This window comes from Helianthus annuus, chromosome 9, assembly GCF_002127325.2.
Source record: "Helianthus annuus cultivar XRQ/B chromosome 9, HanXRQr2.0-SUNRISE, whole genome shotgun sequence".
Lineage (NCBI taxonomy): Eukaryota > Viridiplantae > Streptophyta > Magnoliopsida > Asterales > Asteraceae > Helianthus > Helianthus annuus.
Genome location: NC_035441.2, coordinates 100,431,944 through 100,448,503, shown reverse-complemented (window position 1 = coordinate 100,448,503; position 16,560 = coordinate 100,431,944). Strand labels below are relative to the sequence as shown.

At 38.4% G+C, this 16,560-nt stretch overlaps 1 protein-coding gene and 2 long non-coding RNA genes across 13 annotated transcripts; all 3 read left to right on the top strand.

Moving 5' to 3' along the window:
• The first annotated feature begins 356 nt into the window (after positions 1-356).
• LOC110877706 lies at positions 357-3,809 on the top strand. 10 transcript variants are annotated; one of them, XR_004865952.1, is made up of 10 exons: positions 357-501; positions 688-1,059; positions 1,151-1,189; positions 1,366-1,471; positions 1,550-1,584; positions 1,739-1,813; positions 2,234-2,589; positions 2,675-2,998; positions 3,202-3,245; positions 3,537-3,809. It is a non-coding gene; the product is annotated as an uncharacterized LOC110877706 (long non-coding RNA). The 10 variants fall into 10 exon arrangements; XR_002557240.2 differs by having other exon boundaries at positions 1,550-1,813; positions 2,234-2,407; positions 2,515-2,589; XR_004865955.1 differs by having other exon boundaries at positions 1,550-1,813; positions 2,234-2,583.
• Positions 3,810-4,093: 284 nt separating this feature from the next.
• Positions 4,094-4,758, top strand: LOC110877707. The gene is made up of 3 exons (XR_002557246.1): positions 4,094-4,132; positions 4,263-4,391; positions 4,484-4,758. It is a non-coding gene; the product is annotated as an uncharacterized LOC110877707 (long non-coding RNA).
• A 231-nt stretch (positions 4,759-4,989) lies between these two features.
• LOC110877708 (serine/threonine-protein phosphatase PP1 isozyme 3) lies at positions 4,990-16,045 on the top strand. 2 transcript variants are annotated; one of them, XR_004865947.1, is made up of 4 exons: positions 4,990-5,342; positions 6,768-7,327; positions 10,078-10,779; positions 15,453-15,589. XR_004865947.1 is itself a non-coding variant. In XM_022125900.2 (4 exons), exons 1-3 carry the CDS (start codon positions 5,165-5,167, stop codon positions 15,639-15,641), a joined length of 927 nt encoding a protein of 308 aa, XP_021981592.1. In that variant the 5' UTR covers positions 4,993-5,164; the 3' UTR covers positions 15,642-15,675; positions 15,758-16,045. The 2 variants fall into 2 exon arrangements, 1 of the variants encoding a protein (XP_021981592.1); XM_022125900.2 differs by lacking the exon at positions 10,078-10,779 and adding an exon at positions 15,758-16,045 and having other exon boundaries at positions 4,993-5,342; positions 15,453-15,675.
• Positions 16,046-16,560: the final 515 nt, after the last annotated feature.

Below are 16,560 nucleotides of genomic sequence, written 5' to 3'. Positions count from 1 at the left end.
GGCCACTTGGCATTTGCTTAAGCCATTACTTGCCACGTGGCATTTGATTAATCCCTCTTTTTCACAACTGACCGCCAAAACTCATTATGCCTCAAGCTCTTTTTCTTTTCATTCGTCTTCTCACAATCAAAAACCCTAATCTCAGCCGTCATCCACATTGGCGATTTCTACTAAGGCGATTTAATTTGTAGCTATCATCCAATTTCCCCTGAATCCACGCCTCTCATCCTTTACTCTCATCCCCTAATACACAAACCCTAAAACTCTTCATGTTCCATCGCAATTTGCAAGCTACCCTAAATCGTTTTAGGTTTTTACGTTTTTTTTTAATTTTGTTACGTTTGTTTCAGAATAATGAATAATCTCTGATTCGGTTTTTGATGCTACAAAGTTTTATGTAGCATCATTTAGAGCGTTTTCTTTGTTATACCTCATTTGGAGAATTTCAATTGAAATTAATCTGGTGCTTTTGAATCCTCTGTACGTTTCCTATTTCCGTTGGTAAGAATTTCTGTTTTGATTTCCGAATTTAGTTATCACCATTGTAACACCCTTGGTTTCACAATGTTTTGTTATCCGCTTTAGAATTGGTTAGTTTGAGATTAAATTCGGAACTTTCTTTGAATCATATATTATTACTTTTTAGAGTGTTATTCACATTTCTACGTTGTTCGGTTTATTTTTCAGCCTGTGGATTGGGAGGAATGAGAAAATAATAAAGACCCGAATCAACTCAAGCCATAGAGTTACGGTTCCATTCTAATAGAAATTTCTGACGCCGGCTAATTGCAAATTACAGTTCAATTTAATTTTAATCGAAAATATTGGGGATGCCCTTAGGGAACTAAGATTATGTAGATATGATGATACTGGCCTCCATACACTACGTTGGCTGGCACTTAGTAATATCATTTGCGTTTAAGTTTCTCATTAGATTTTAGCTCAGATGGCCTCTCGAAAGAAAACCAGTGGCACCCAGTTCTACCGCAGGTTCTGTTTTGTTCTTGACGGGTCAAATTGTAGCTTGCATATTGTAACCGGTGAGATTGCAGGTTGCAGGTTGTAGTTTATTTATTGCCTTCATTTGAATTATATAATCCTATTTTTAAACTAATGTAATAATAATAGTTTGATTACTTTGTTACTTTAGGAACTTGCTGTTGGAATGCACCAAATTTACATATTTGAGGTATGTTAACTACATAACAAGTTGAATATTAGTGTTTTTTGGTATCATGTTTGGGGACAACTCTATGCAAAAAAAAGAACAGAAAAGGATCAACTGCTACTAAATGAAAGAATCAGGTGAAAACCGCAAAAAGATTCTATTATGAGATTTGATAAATTGGGATTTATTTGTTTCAGTAAAGACAATAGTTGCCATCAGATGTAATCGGGGTACATTTGGGGTTGACTGGTATGAGTCAAAGTGGAGGAATTTATGGAGGATGATGTAATATGGGGTTGACTGGTATGAGATAAACTAGGATTTACACGTAATTTGTTTTATCAAATGTAAAACCATCCTAATTTTGTTATTTTTTTCCAGATAGAGACGTCTGAAACCACCGATGTTGTTCACTGGTGTGCATAAAAGACACTAAAAAAATTGCTAAGACACGAATATGATGCAAACTTTCAACCAACACCAAATTTCTGAAGAAAGAAAAGATACTTAATAGTGAAACACAGAGTTGAAAACAAGTTTTAATTCATTTGTGTTTCTTTGTTTAAACAGAGGTGGAAGCACATTGATGGTGGCGAGCAACTAACTCGCAATAGGAATTTTTTTTTTCTGTTGTTCCTGTAGCGTGTAAGTTCTCTTAGTTTAAATTTATACCATCATTACTATCTTTTGATATCATTGCATTTGAAGTTTATTAGAATGCATACGGCTCTCTGTATAATTGTAAGTTATAACCTATAACTCTCTCTTGGAAAATAAGCTATACAAATAACTCTACACCCAACTTTTGACAATAAAAAAAATGTTCAAAGTATCCTTGATGCATGATTGTTCATTATAAGATAATAGATTTGGGTGTATATATATCTATCAAAATAAGTGGGGTAACGGGATCAGAATGGGTTTAGGTCGAACCAAATACGAAACTCATGGGTTTGGGTTTGGTATAAACGGGTTCGGGTCAATTTCAGTCGAGCCCATGAACCCATTTAGAAAATCCATGACAGTAATGCATTCACTGTGATATTGTTTTTTTTTTATTCATAGTTTAGAAAAACAAACTTTTGGACGAAATTGGGGACCAAAATGCCATTTCTTTCTCTCTTTTTGATTCCTGACCTATGATACGTGATTGACACCAAGTATGAGAGATACTCTCAGAAAAAGGGTTGGATATTTGAGGTGGTGTAAGTCACAGATTCAAATATGAAAGGATTCAAGGTCAATCTTCTTTTTCTTATTATTTTTATTTTATTTTTGCTAATGGGAGGATTTTATTTGATCATTTAACAAAGAGTCATGCGTGCCGAGTGTATTTAATTTGGCAGGAAGCGAGTGCTGCAATATCCGGGGCAGATGTCTACGGAAAACTAAAATTCGAGAGCGGAGTTCATAGGGTGCAGGTTTTTTTTTACCATTTCACTTGGTGAATTTGGCTGCTAACGTAAAAGACATTTTTCTTAGCATTTTTTTTTTTGCAATTTGTAGCAAGTTTCCATCACGGAGAAATCAGGACGTGTTCATACAAGTGTTGTGTATGTTGCTATCCTTCCCCAAGCAAATGGGGTGATTGGTGACTTCCTAAAATATTCTCAAGAAACAGTTCAAGATCCAAGGTTGTTTCAGAAAGTTCAAGGGCCTTTAGATGCTGACCTTGATAATTTTGTGGCCCCACTAATCAGATTCAGATGAGTTTTGCATCTAGAGAACCTTCACAAAGTGAATCATCTGCCACTGCACCTGTCATATCAAGTGGTTTTGATGTATGTGACGGCCCCACCAACTCAGGCCAAGCACCTACTAAAGGTACAGGTAAAAGATGCAACTTAAATCTACCATTTAGATTAGTTACCAAACTTTACTCTACGTTGTAGGTGGTAAATGGGCGGGCCACAGGTTCGGGTCAAAAATAGATAATTTTAGTTTATGTCAAAACGGGTTGGGTAGATATCGCAAGCGCTTTTAATCAAAACGTGAAACATGTTACTAATTTCACTTTTTTTATTGGTTCATAGATACAAAGGAACAAATGCATGATAATCTTCAACAGGACCGCAAGGTTTGTCTTTACTGTTAATGGTCACTAACAGTATTACATTCGATTTAACTGCCAAATATATTGATCAGGAAATATTTTAACTATTTGACAATTGCTTATCAATACCCTTAATAATATCACTAATTGCACATATCATTGATGGTGTGCAAATAGGAAAACATAATTTCAAAAACTTTCTAAGAATAAACTATTGCCTGTTCGCAAAAACATCCCTAAATGCAAATGTTTACGGTCACTAAGAGAAAAAAATATTTTATGCCATACTAATTCTTTATTGGTTGTGTATTGCAGCAGGGGAAAATTTAATTTGGTTTGGATCAGTAACATCGGCCGCCTTAAGTGAATATGGAGTTTTTCTTTAATTCTTTTGAACGGTTTAATTTTGTCACCAATGGGATTTGAACTATTACATGTCATATTAGTTCTGTCACGTTTTATGTAGTTTTAATAAGATGAGGGACTATTCTGTAATAATTAGATTGTTTAGGGAGTGGTTAGCAAGGTCTCTAACGAACTATGAGTTAGTTGATGTAACTTGGTAATGAGATTGATTCCTATTCTCTACACGATTCTCTCGATTTCCTTATCGTAACATGGACCCTCACCATATGGAAAGGCAGAGCCTTACCAACCAACACCTTGATACCACTAGGCCAAAAGGTCTTTTGGTGATTATGGAGTTCAATTCGAGTTTTGTGCATCTCCTTTTTCCGCCTTTAAAGTTATAAACTTTTATTTATATTTTAGTGTGATACGTATTTTGAACTCATTTTCCTTTACATGAACAAGTACAAAGCTATGAACATATGCATCTAAGTTTTTTTTATTATTTATGCAGTGGACAGCAAGGATCCTACAAAGAAATGCAGGGTGGAACGATCACAGAAGTATGTAATGCTATCTTTACTTAATTCAAGAAAAAGAGATCTCTATATTATTGAAACATGAAGTATTTATATATAAAAGTTCTACTTTGTTAAATGTCTACTAACATGATGTGTGACGATGACGATGTAGAATGGCAGAAGCAAAGGGAAGAACTCAAACCCCTGCAACTTTATCAGACATGCAGTCTATGCTGAAGCGATGTGAAAATCTTGAGAAGGAAGTGCGATCGCTTAAACTTAATTTGGCTTTCATGAATAGGTACAGTCACAACTGATCCAAACACACCCTTAAACATATATCAATGTAATCAAGCCCATAAACTAATCCAAACACCCCTTTAAACATTTCAGGAAGGATTCTGAACAAACTAAGCAGGTCGAAGAACTCCAAAAGCAGAACGAGAAGATGAGAGATGAAAAGGAAAGCCTTTTAGAAGAGATCGAGAGGATTTAATCTGAACCAGATAAGATGTGATAGAAATGTTGTTAGGATTCCTATCTAACATCTATGCACAACTAATATTTTCATTTACTATATGATTCGAAACTCAACAAACTTTAGATGTCTTACCTTATTTTTAGTTTAATTTTTTAAAGTTAGATTGAATCTAACTTCGTTTGATACATTACGTACCCGCGGGTAGAGAGATGGATTTCCTTACTTGAATGTTTATTTCTTTCAAAGGATTATTTCAACAATTTTAAGTTATAAATTTGTGTGTTAAGCCACCCGCGAAACTCGCGGGGTCTTAGGCTAGTTACATATTAAACAAATGAAATCAAACCATTATTAACCTAAATAAATCACCTCCAACTCAAAATAACATTTTTATTTCCCCTAAATATATAACAACCCAATCACATCAAGACACAAACTGTTGGGCGACACAGACGTCTCCCTTTCATCCCTTGGGGACATGGAACAATAGACCGACACTCCCCCAAATCACCCACCCATTTCATCCCAAACCCAACACAATTTGGGTTCTTTCTGAACAAATATATATCAAGGGTCTTTCAACTAGGGTTTGAATGGACCCAGCAGCCGTGGATAGGATCATCGAACGGTTGATCGAAGTTCGATCGAACAAGCCCGGGAAGTTGGTTCAGCTGTCAGAGGCTGAAATCAAGCAGCTTTGTGTTGCTTCTCGTGACATCTTTATCAAACAACCCAATTTGCTTGAACTTGAAGCCCCTATCAAGATTTGTGGTATTTTATTATGAACCCATTTGTCTGCTTTTGATAAAGTATTATTTTAGCTTTGTTTTGTGTGTTTTATGTTTTGAATTCGGTATATGTGGTTGGGAATTGTTTTATGTTTTAATTGGGGAGTTTATTTTGAGAAATGTGATTACCCTGATGGTTTGTTGTGTATCTTGTACTAAATATATGTGTTAACCTTACGATAAATTCTGATTGTTGAATTATAGGGTGGTCAAATTACAGAATATTATCAATGTTGTGGGTATTAGTTGAAATATTACTGTTAACTGTTTGTTTTATGATCATTCTCACAGTGATGTAGATTCACCCTTGTTATTTGTATCAGATATGCACTATATTTTTATGCTTCTTAGTAAGTTGATGGTCACTAGCTCATATAAATTCTTATATATATGGTTCTTATTATTGATGGTGGCAATTTTGACCCGTTTAGTTATCAATTGGTCGTTATGGGAATAGGTCTATTGAAAGGGAACTGGGGCGTTATGGGTTGTGTTTTATGTCAAATGACGAAATCTAATGAAAGTGGAATGCGTCGTTATGGGTTGTGTTTTTATCTCAAATTGATCAAGTTTTGAAGTTTATTGAATGGGGGAAGGGGTCGTTATGGGTTGTGTTTTATCTCAAATTGGTCAAATTTAGAAGTCTATTAAAGTGGGAATGGCTAGTTATGATTTGTGTTTTTAGTCTTAAATTGGTCAAACTAAGAAGTCTATTGAATGGGAACGCGTCATTTCTGGGCTTGTTGCATCTTAAATTGGTCAAATTTAGAAGTCTATTAAAAGGGGAATGGGCCTTTATGGGCTGCGTTTTAGAGTTAACTGCCATTTTCGTCCCTGTGGTTTGGTGGAAAATGCCACTTCAGTCCAAAAAAATATTTGCGCCAGTTCCGTCCTCAACATTTTTGAAACGTGCCACTTCAGTCCAAAAAGATAACGCGCCGTTAAAAACGTTGAGAACGGAACTGGCGCAAGACGCTATCTTTTTGGACTGAAGTGGCACGTTTCAAAAAGGTTGAGGACGGAACTGACGCTTTTTTTTAAGTGGCATTTTCCACCAAACCACAGGGACGAAAATGGCAGTTAACTCTGTGTTTTATCTCAAATGCAATACTACTGTTTTTTGCAATCATACCTAATACATAATTCAATATTTATCATCTTTTGATGGACAAAGAAGTTTCTTTACTTGCTCCTTTTTGGCCTGCACAGAAAATGACCCATTTCAACCTTAAAGCTTTTGACCCCTTACCCAACCCAGGTGACCCACCCACTTTAACAAAACTAAACCATCTTTTATCAGTTTCTTTATACGTTGCATGATGTAACCAACGCGGTTATTATTTCCAAATATTTAAAAAGAAAACTGATATATCTCTTCTGCTTCTGTTTTTCTATTTGGTAATTTTAGGTGATATACATGGACAATACAGCGATTTATTAAGACTTTTCGAATACGGCGGTTTTCCTCCGCAAGCCAATTATCTCTTTCTGGGTGATTACGTGGACCGAGGCAAGCAAAGTTTAGAAACAATATGTCTACTTCTCGCTTACAAAATTCGGTACCCCGAAAACTTTTTCCTTCTACGAGGAAACCATGAATGCGCATCCATAAACCGAATCTACGGATTTTACGATGAATGTAAAAGACGGTTTAACGTAAAGTTATGGAAAGCTTTTACCGAGTGTTTCAACTGTCTACCCGTTGCCGCTCTTATCGATGACAAGATACTGTGCATGCATGGAGGGTTATCACCCGATCTATCGGATTTGGATCAAATCAGAAATTTGGCCCGGCCCACTGCGATTCCCGATACGGGCCTGCTTTGTGATTTATTGTGGTCGGATCCTAGTAAAGAGGTGAAAGGATGGGGGATGAATGATAGAGGGGTGTCGTTTACTTTTGGGCCCGATAAGGTGTCGGAGTTTCTAACAAAGCATGATCTTGATCTTGTTTGCCGGGCTCACCAGGTTATAACCTATTACCTATTTTTTATAATCTATATTTTGTGTGTTGTGAAGTATATAAATAAACTATATAAAAATTATAATGTTATTATTATTTATGATAAAAGTTAGATGTATGTAATGTATATTTTAATTTATAATAGTTATATAAATAAAAATTATGCAATAATATAATAGTAAAAAGGATGTGTATTTGGAAATTCCAATTGGTATCTTTTAACAAATTAACGGGTTATGCCCGATACCTGACGGGTAGTTACCCAACAAATGCCTGACAGGTATTAGGCTGGGTGTACCAATACCCGGCCCATTGCCATCTCTTCATTGAGAGACTAAACTCCATATTGCTTTTGCTATCTCGCATTGGACGAAAAGATGCTCCACCGATTCAGCGCCATTCCCACATAATTTATGCCTCTTTTAGCCAGCGAAGTGTAAGTGGCAATCCGACCCATATGGCTAGGCCTGTAAACAAACCGAACGAACACAAACAAACATAAATTAACATGATTGAACAAACATAAACGAACATAAATGAACGTAACTGAACAAATATAAACAAACACAATTTAACATTAGTGAACACAAACAAACAAGTCTAATATATTACAGTTTATCCGAAAACACATCTAAATTTGGGTTCATGGTTGCTAAAATTAAGTAGGTTTTTATATAAATATTAACTAACGATCTAAGAAAAATTTTAAAATTTCATTTTTTTTTACTAGAAAACTTAATTACTAATTAGTTATATTTATATAAGTAGTTAGAAAAGCTAATATTCATATAAATATAACTATTTATGTATTTACTAAAATTTAAACGAACGTTCACGAACATCTATGTAGCACGGGAACGGGTACGGGACTGGGGTGCGGGGACGATACGGGTACGGGGAACGACAAAACTCAAAAATCCAAGATACGGGTACGGCAAAAAAATATAAAAAATAAAAAATATAAACGGGTAGTTGATGATCCTTGTGTTTCTTGAGAAGCGATAATCAATGATGAATATAGATGATCAATACAAATGATGATGAATATGATGATGAATTGAGAAGAGAAAGAACTGAAAGGCCGACTTTATGTATAACTGAATGTTGATCGAGTTTTTTAATTGAAAGGCTAACTGTTTGTTATGGAATTTGGAAGATTTAAAAGATAAACCCCTAAAAATAATAGGATACGTCCCCGAAACTTGTATTCGCCGTCCCCGAAACGTGTAGTCGCCGTCCCCAATACCCGGAAACGTTTAGGGGACGTCCCCATGGCGTCTCCGTCCCCATGGCGTCCCCGTCCCCAAAACGTCCCCGGGACGGGTACCCGGTGATTCTAGGCGTCCCTGTGCTACATAGACGAGCATTAATTAACGAACACAAGGTGTGTTCATGTTAGTTCGTTTAATTAAACGAACAAAATTTTTTGTTCATGTTTGTTTGTTTGTTTATTAAATAAATGAACATAAACGAACTTCCCGCCGAACAAGTTCACGAATAGTTCATGAACGTTTGGTTCGTTTACAAGCCTGCATATGGCTTCACCAAGTGTGTATATTCACCTTCTTTGGTATCCAACTATTCCATTTGAAAACAAAGTTATCTGTCGGACCATTCTCTCGTTAATGTTCTTTACCGCGAAATCGGGCGTGTCTTCACTAATCCAGTACCACTTGTTTCCATGATCATAGTCTTAAACATGGTTCCAGTTCACAGTTGTCCACTTGATTCCCATTACCCTTTTTCCATTGCCACCTCCATGTAGTCACCACCCCATCTGTTATCGTTAAGCACTCATTAACCATGCAACCTTTTGATTACTCCAGGTCCAGGCTGTATATGTTTGGAAACTGGTCCCTTAATGGGCATTGACCCACCCAGCAGTCAACCCAAAATCTCACTGCTTCTCCATTTCCTGCCTTCACTTTTTTGAGCTCCTCCAAATTCATATTAAAGCCTCTCAATAATTTTGACATGGCAACAACACTTCTTATCTTGATTTGTGAAAAGCATATGTGACATGTCTCCACAACCTACTCCGTTCTGTAACGAAACGCCACCACCATTTAGCTATTAAGCCAACATTTGTCGCCTTTAGGGAACCCAATCCTAACCCACAAAGTTCTTTTTGGAAGAATAGTGCGTTATTAAGAAACCCAATTAACCTTCCGACAACTTTTTTACCGAAACCACCCCCACAAGAATTTCCTCCTTTTTTCAAATTTTTCGATCATGCTATTTGGAGCTTTATTTAGAGAAAATTAATAAACCGGTAAACTATCCAAAACTGCCTTTATTAAAGTCACCCGTCCCCCAATGGAAAGTGTTTTCACCTTCCATAGAGAGAGCCTCGATTCAAAAGTTTCTAGGACCGGTCTCCAGTTTTTTTATTCTATTCATATTCACCCCTACTTGCAACCCAAGGTAACTAAACGGAACAGACCCCGCATTACATTTCATCACACCACTCGTGTTCCAATTCTTGATCACCCACACCAATACAGTATAGATGTTAAACGGAACAGACCCCGCTTAAAACCCTCTTAAATCTTTTTATTAATAAATGTTAATATGTTTTTGTGATAATTCAATTTTTGTAATTAAACTTAGTATTTTATATTTTTATAAATTTCTAAAAAATGGATAATTTTCTTTTCATTTTTGAACCGGGCGGTGGGCGGTGGCCTTTTTCTTCACCGGCCAAATTACTTTCGTCGCCAGCTAGTTTCCCGCAAGTTTCTCCTATTTTTTACAGGTACAAACCAGACAAGGTGACCCCCGGCAAGGGTGACCTCTCCGACGAGTCTCTCCGCAAGTCTCTTCTCTATATTACACGCCTTCCGTCACTGGTTTTCTCCGGAATTCCGGCGACTCCTTTGTGTTAGAACCAGCGAGCTTTTCAGGCTTCACGCTCACAGAGGCTCCCTTGCTTCAGAACCGGCGAGTTCACGTCGACGAACTCCCTTACTTCAGAACCAGGGAGCTCTCATCGCCCTTGCTTTTCAGATCTTCGGTAACCGGAGCTTTCCGGCAACGTCACGCGACATATATCCAGGTGCACTCGATTCAATATATAACTATACATATACCTACTTTACATATATTTTTTTTCTGCTCTTTCCGGCAAAGGTAAACACCTCTCTATCCCGTTTCTGCTCTTTCCGGTCGGAAGTGCCGTACCTAAACCTAAATCACCGCCTCCAGCCACTTACAAAACAACCAGTCACCGTGACTGTCCCTAAACCTTCACACCCACACTAAAAACACCTAAAAAAAAACCACCACCGGCCTCACCTCCGTTCCCAACAGTCAACCGCCATCAACATCTCTCTCTCACTCCCCCCTCCCCTTCTCTCTCTCGGCCAACAGATTCTTCGGGCTGTGTTGTTTGGAACGTTGTTGCAGGTTCCGATCTATTTCCACCGGTGGCTCAAAGGATTCCGGCAGACTTAACGAGGTATTTCGGATACATCAGGTGTTTTCTTTCCTTAACAAATAATTAGTATATTATTGGTATTATTTGAGTTTCCAAATTCCAAAACCATATACATATCTTAACATAATATATTTTAACATTAACAAACAAGAAGCTCAGTGAATTTAGGCTATAATTTGTGTACTTATAAGAAGCTCAGTGATATTTTGTTGAGTTTTTCTTGTTCAATTATCTTATGATCGACTTTGTGTGTTGATTTTGTGTGTTTATTTTTGTGAATTTAGGCTATAATTTGTGTAAATACAAGAAGCTCAATGATATTTTCTTGAATTGTGTTGTTGAACACACTTCTGATTGATTTTGTGTGTTGATTTTTGTGATTTTAGGCTATAGTTTGTGTATATACAAGAAGCTCTGTGATATTTGGTTGAATTTTGTTGCGTGCTTTGTTTTGTTAACTTTAGCGTTCATATAATCACCAGAAAAAAAAAACTATAAGAAGTCAAAAAAAAAAAAAAATAATAATAATAATAATAATAAATAAATAAATAAATAAATAAGAGTTGGTAGTTTTGCCCTCTGTGTGTTGCCCGTTGTTTGTTACTTGTGGTTAGTTGTTAGTTGTAAGCATAGACAATAGAAACCATGACTTTTACTTGAGATCATGTCCAAGGACGAGAGGTGCAGGTAAGGGTAAAGTTAGAAGCTGTAGTTTACGTGTGGCGTCTTGGAACGTAGGAACTCTTAGTAGTAAATTGTTGGAAGTGATAGACGCACTTAAAAGACGCAGGGTACAGATAGCGTGCCTTCAGGATATTGGAGGAGCCCTATCCCACATCGAAAGAATAAGACCTTCCGGTTGTATTAATAAGATCTTGGGTTACTCCCTCTATCACCAATTGGTTTTAGAGTGGAACCCCATAGACTAAAATATGGTATCAGAGCCACGGCTCTATGTCAGCTCCGGTTAAGGCCACGTGTACACCTCTTGATAGACTGGGTTACACGTGCGGGAGGGTATTGGAGGAGCCCTGTCCCACATCGAAAGAATAAGACCTTCCGGTTGTATTAATAAGATCTTGGGTTACTCCCTCTATCACCAATTTGAAGTCTATGGGGTTCCACTCTAAAACCAATTGGTGATAGAGGGAGTAACCCAAGATCTTATTAATACAACCGGAAGGTCTTATTCTTTCGATGTGGGATAGGGCTCCTCCAATACCCTCCCGCACGTGTAACCCGGTCTATCAAGAGGTGTACACGTGGCCTTAACCGGAGCTGACATAGAGCCGTGGCTCTGATACCATATTGAAGTCTATGGGGTTCCACTCTAAAACCAATTGGTGATAGAGGGAGTAACCCAAGATCTTATTAATACAACCGGAAGGTCTTATTCTTTCGATGTGGGACAGGGCTCCTCCAATACAGGAGACTAGGTGGAAAGGACATAGAGCAGAAGAGCGCAATGGGTACAAGTTGTATTCTGGGTCGGATGGGGCCAAGAACGGAGTAGGATTTTTAGTGTCTATAGAATTGCATATGAATGTAATTGAGGTGATACGACACAACGATAGAATTATGGTGTTAAGGTTAGTATTAGGTGAGCAAGTAGTGACAGTGGTATGCGCATATGCACCGCAAGTGGGACTAGGAGACCAAGTGAAAAGAGAGTTCTGGGATTGTCTAGATGTAGTAGTAAGGGCCATACCTAGGGAGGAAAAATTTTTTATAGGAGGAGATTTTAATGGACACATTGGTAAGGAAAGTGATGGATTTGAGTTGGTGCATGGGGGTTTTGGTTTTGGTGATAGGAATGACCCTGGTAGAGACCTTCTAGACTTTGCGGCAGCTCACGGCCTAGGTATTATAAACTCGTTCTTTAGGAAGAGAGAATCTCATTTGATCACTTTTAGTAGCGGAGGACGTAACACGCAAATCGACTATCTTTTGATGAGGCAGGAAGATCGACGGATGTGGATGGACTGCAAGGTTATACCAAGGGAGACTGCAGCGACTCAACATCATTTGCTAGTAGCAGATATAGCCCTAAAAGTAAGGCTAACTGAGGGGGAGAGGAAAACCAGACCTAGGATCCGTTGGGGAAACTTGAAGGGAGAAAAAAGTATGATGTTTAGAGATAAAGTTAACTCGATGACATTGATGCAACTAGGCGACGACGCAAACCGGATGTGGGAGGCTATGGCGACTACGATCACTACAGTGGCGAATGAGACGCTAGGGGTCACAACAGGAAAGACTGGTGGTCATAAGGAGTCCTGGTGGTGGAATGAAGACGTGCATACCAAAATAAAGGATAAGCAACAGAGTTTTAGAGAGCTTTTGAGGTGCACAGATGAGGAGGAACGGCTGAGGGTAAGGGAGATATACAAGAAGGCAAAAAGGGAAGCGAAAAAGGCGGTGACCGATGCAAAAAACACAGCCTATAAACAAATGTACGAACGTTTGGAAATGAAGGAGGGGGAGCATGATATGTTCAAGATTTCTAAAGCTAGGGAGCGAAGAAGACAAGATCTAGGAGTAGTAAAGTTTATCAAAGGTGAGGATGGACGTGTTTTAGTCAAGGCACATGACATTAAGTTGAGATGGCAAACCTACTTCCATAATCTTTTCAACAATGGTAGGGCATACCAACAAGATAGCAGCAATCCCAGGATTCAAAGGCGACAACAGAATAATTGCTACTGCAGGAGGATCACACATGACGAGGTGAGGAGGGCACTTATGAAGATGGGAAGAGGAAAGGCAGTAGGTTTGGACAACATACCGATTGAGGTGTGGAAGTGTTTGGGGGAAGAAGGAGTCCGATGGTTAACACTTTTGTTCAATTGTATTTTCAAGACTGGAAAAATGCCAAATCAGTGGAGGAGTAGCGTCGTGGTGCCTTTATACAAGAATAAAGGAGACGCTCAGTGTTGTGGGAACTACAGAGGAATCAAACTGCTAAGTCACACTATGAAGCTCTGGGAGAGGGTAATTGAAACTAGAATTAGAAGAGAAACTCAGGTTTCAGTAAACCAATTTGGATTCATGAAAGGGAGGTCAACTACAGAAGCGATACATATTCTAAGGAGGTTGATGGAAAAATATAGAGCGAAGAAGCAAGATTTACATATGGTGTTTATCGACCTGGAAAAGGCATATGACACTGTCCCACGCCAATTGATTTGGGATAGTTTGGAGGGTCGAGGGCTACCGGGGAAATTTATAGACTTAATTAAGGATACATACGATAGAACGGAAACTAGTGTCCGCGCGCCTGTAGGAGATACAAACTTCTTTCCTGTGGAGGTAGGACTCCACCAAGGGTCTGCGTTGAGCCCTTTTCTTTTTGCGGTTGTCTTGGATGAGTTGTCCAAGTTGATTCAGAAGACAGTTCCGTGGTGCATGCTTTTTGCAGACGATATTGTGTTGATTGCAGAGAATAAACAGTGCCTGAACGCGAGGGTAGAGGAGTGGCGAGTAGCCTTAGAGGGCAAGGGTCTAAGGATTAGTCGATCTAAGACTGAGTATCTACACTGTGATTTCAGTGGTGTAGCCGACGACGATGACACCCAAATCACCATTGAGGATCAACTGGTCCCGCGGGTAACTAGATTTAAGTATCTGGGGTCGTTTGTACAAAGGGATGGTGACATAGATAGTGATGTAACCCATCGCATACAGGCTGGCTGGTGTAGATGGAGGGCAGCCAGTGGGGTATTGTGTGATAGGAGGTTCCCAACTAAATTAAAGGGGAAATTTTACAGGGTAGCAGTCAGGCCCGCTATGCTATATGGAACAGACTGTTGGGCTATCAAGAAGACACAAGCGCGCAAGATGGAGGTAGCAGAGATGAGGATGCTAAGGTGGATGTGTGGACACACGAGGTTAGATCGGATAAGAAATGAGGTTTTTAGGGAAAGATTAGGAGTGGCTAGTATATCGGAGAAGATTAAAGAGGGGAGATTGAGATGGTTTGGGCATGTGAAGCGGAGGGAAACAACGGCACCAGTTAGAGTAGTGGAAACTCTTACTGTTGAGGGGAGGAGAGGAAGAGGCAGACCCAAACTGACATGGGATGAGCAGATTAGGCATGATTTAGTAGAGTTGCATCTTTCTGAGGACATGGTCCAAGATAGGACTTCGTGGAGGCGTAGGATTAGGGTCAAGGACTTCTAGGAGATATTGCAGTAAGGTCTTAGGTGTATTTTAAGGAGGTAGGTTTTTCTTACTCTTTAAGGGACTTTCCCGGTGATTGCCTTCTTGTGTTTATGCCCAAATGATGTTGTATGCATGCTATTATACATGATTTACATTATATTGTGTCACTCGGATCAATCTCTTGGTATGGGGGACTTCTTATTTCTATATTCTATATTCTTTGACTTGATGTGTTGGTTTGTTGTTTGTTGTCGAGCCGAGGGTCTCTCTGGAAGCAGCCTCTCTATCCCTATGGATAGAGGCAAGGTCTGTCTACATCCCACCCTCCCCAGACCCTATAAGTAGCTTTGCTATTTGTGGGATTTTACTGGGTATGGTTGTTGTTGTTGTTGTTTATTTTTGAACCCTCTTTTAAGACTTTCTTTTACACACTACAATGAGAGCAGAAGAAACATTTCTTTCGTTGCTTTTGAAAAAATATTTGTTATATGATTTTAATATCTTGTTTTATTAAAACACTTGTTATGCTGCAGGTTGTGGAGGATGGTTATGAATTCTTTGCAGACAGACAACTTGTTACCATATTTTCAGCCCCGAATTATTGTGGTGAATTTGATAATGCAGGTGCGATGATGAGTGTCGATGAAAATTTAATGTGTTCGTTTCAAATCCTTAAGCCAGCCGAGAAGAAAAATAAGTTCTTGACGTCTACCAAGATGTAATTCTTGCATTATTTCAGCTGCTCATTTTCCCGAGGTTAGAAGAGCATTCTTATACGATGAATTATTGAATTATTTGCAGTGTTTCGACTTTCAAATATACTTTTGACCCTTTGCAGATGACGGGCACTGATTTTAGGGAAGAAAAAGTTGGCGTATGGCTGTTTTCAACTTGTGTTTTATTGCGTAGCGTATTAAAAAAAGGATGATTTCGTGATGATGACAATCATGGAAGTTGTGTTCTTTTAAGCTATTGCATCAAATGTGTCTATAATCTATATTTAGCTTTGTACTCGGGTTTAGAAGTTTAAGTTCAGACATTGGAATGCTTAATCTTTCGGAAAAATTGCTATTAAAAGCAACTAGTTTGTCCGAGAGAAGTTAAAACTCAGCGTCTTGGTTCTCAATTTGCATTTACATTTTTACCACACTTTTGGTGTCCGGTCTGGTCTTAAACTGGTCTAGTCTATTACTCTATTATGAACCGGGCTCACCCCTAGAGGTGCACATAATAACCGTTTGCCTAACTGGTTTGAAGTTAATTTTAACCGCCAGTTCCTAACTGGTTGGGGTTTTTTTTTTTTTTTTTTTTTTTTTTTTTTTTAACCAGGTTACCAATAAAGGAAAAACCGGTTAATTCCGGTTAGTAACCAAACCGGTTAAAGTGAATAACCAAACTAGTTAAAGCAAAAATGAGAATATAAAAGTATAAAAGTGGTTTGGTTTACCGAATCGTCTACTAAAATTAATCGAAGTGTGCATCTCTAGTCTACTCACCCCTAAACCAAACATGACTCATGGTAATACCGAATTCATCTTAGTATATCTCACGTTTTCTTTCTAGTGACCGTTAAAACCGTCATGGGTAATAAACTTACACTAGTAAAATGCAGCTTGCGCGGGACATGGGGCTTTTGTTTGT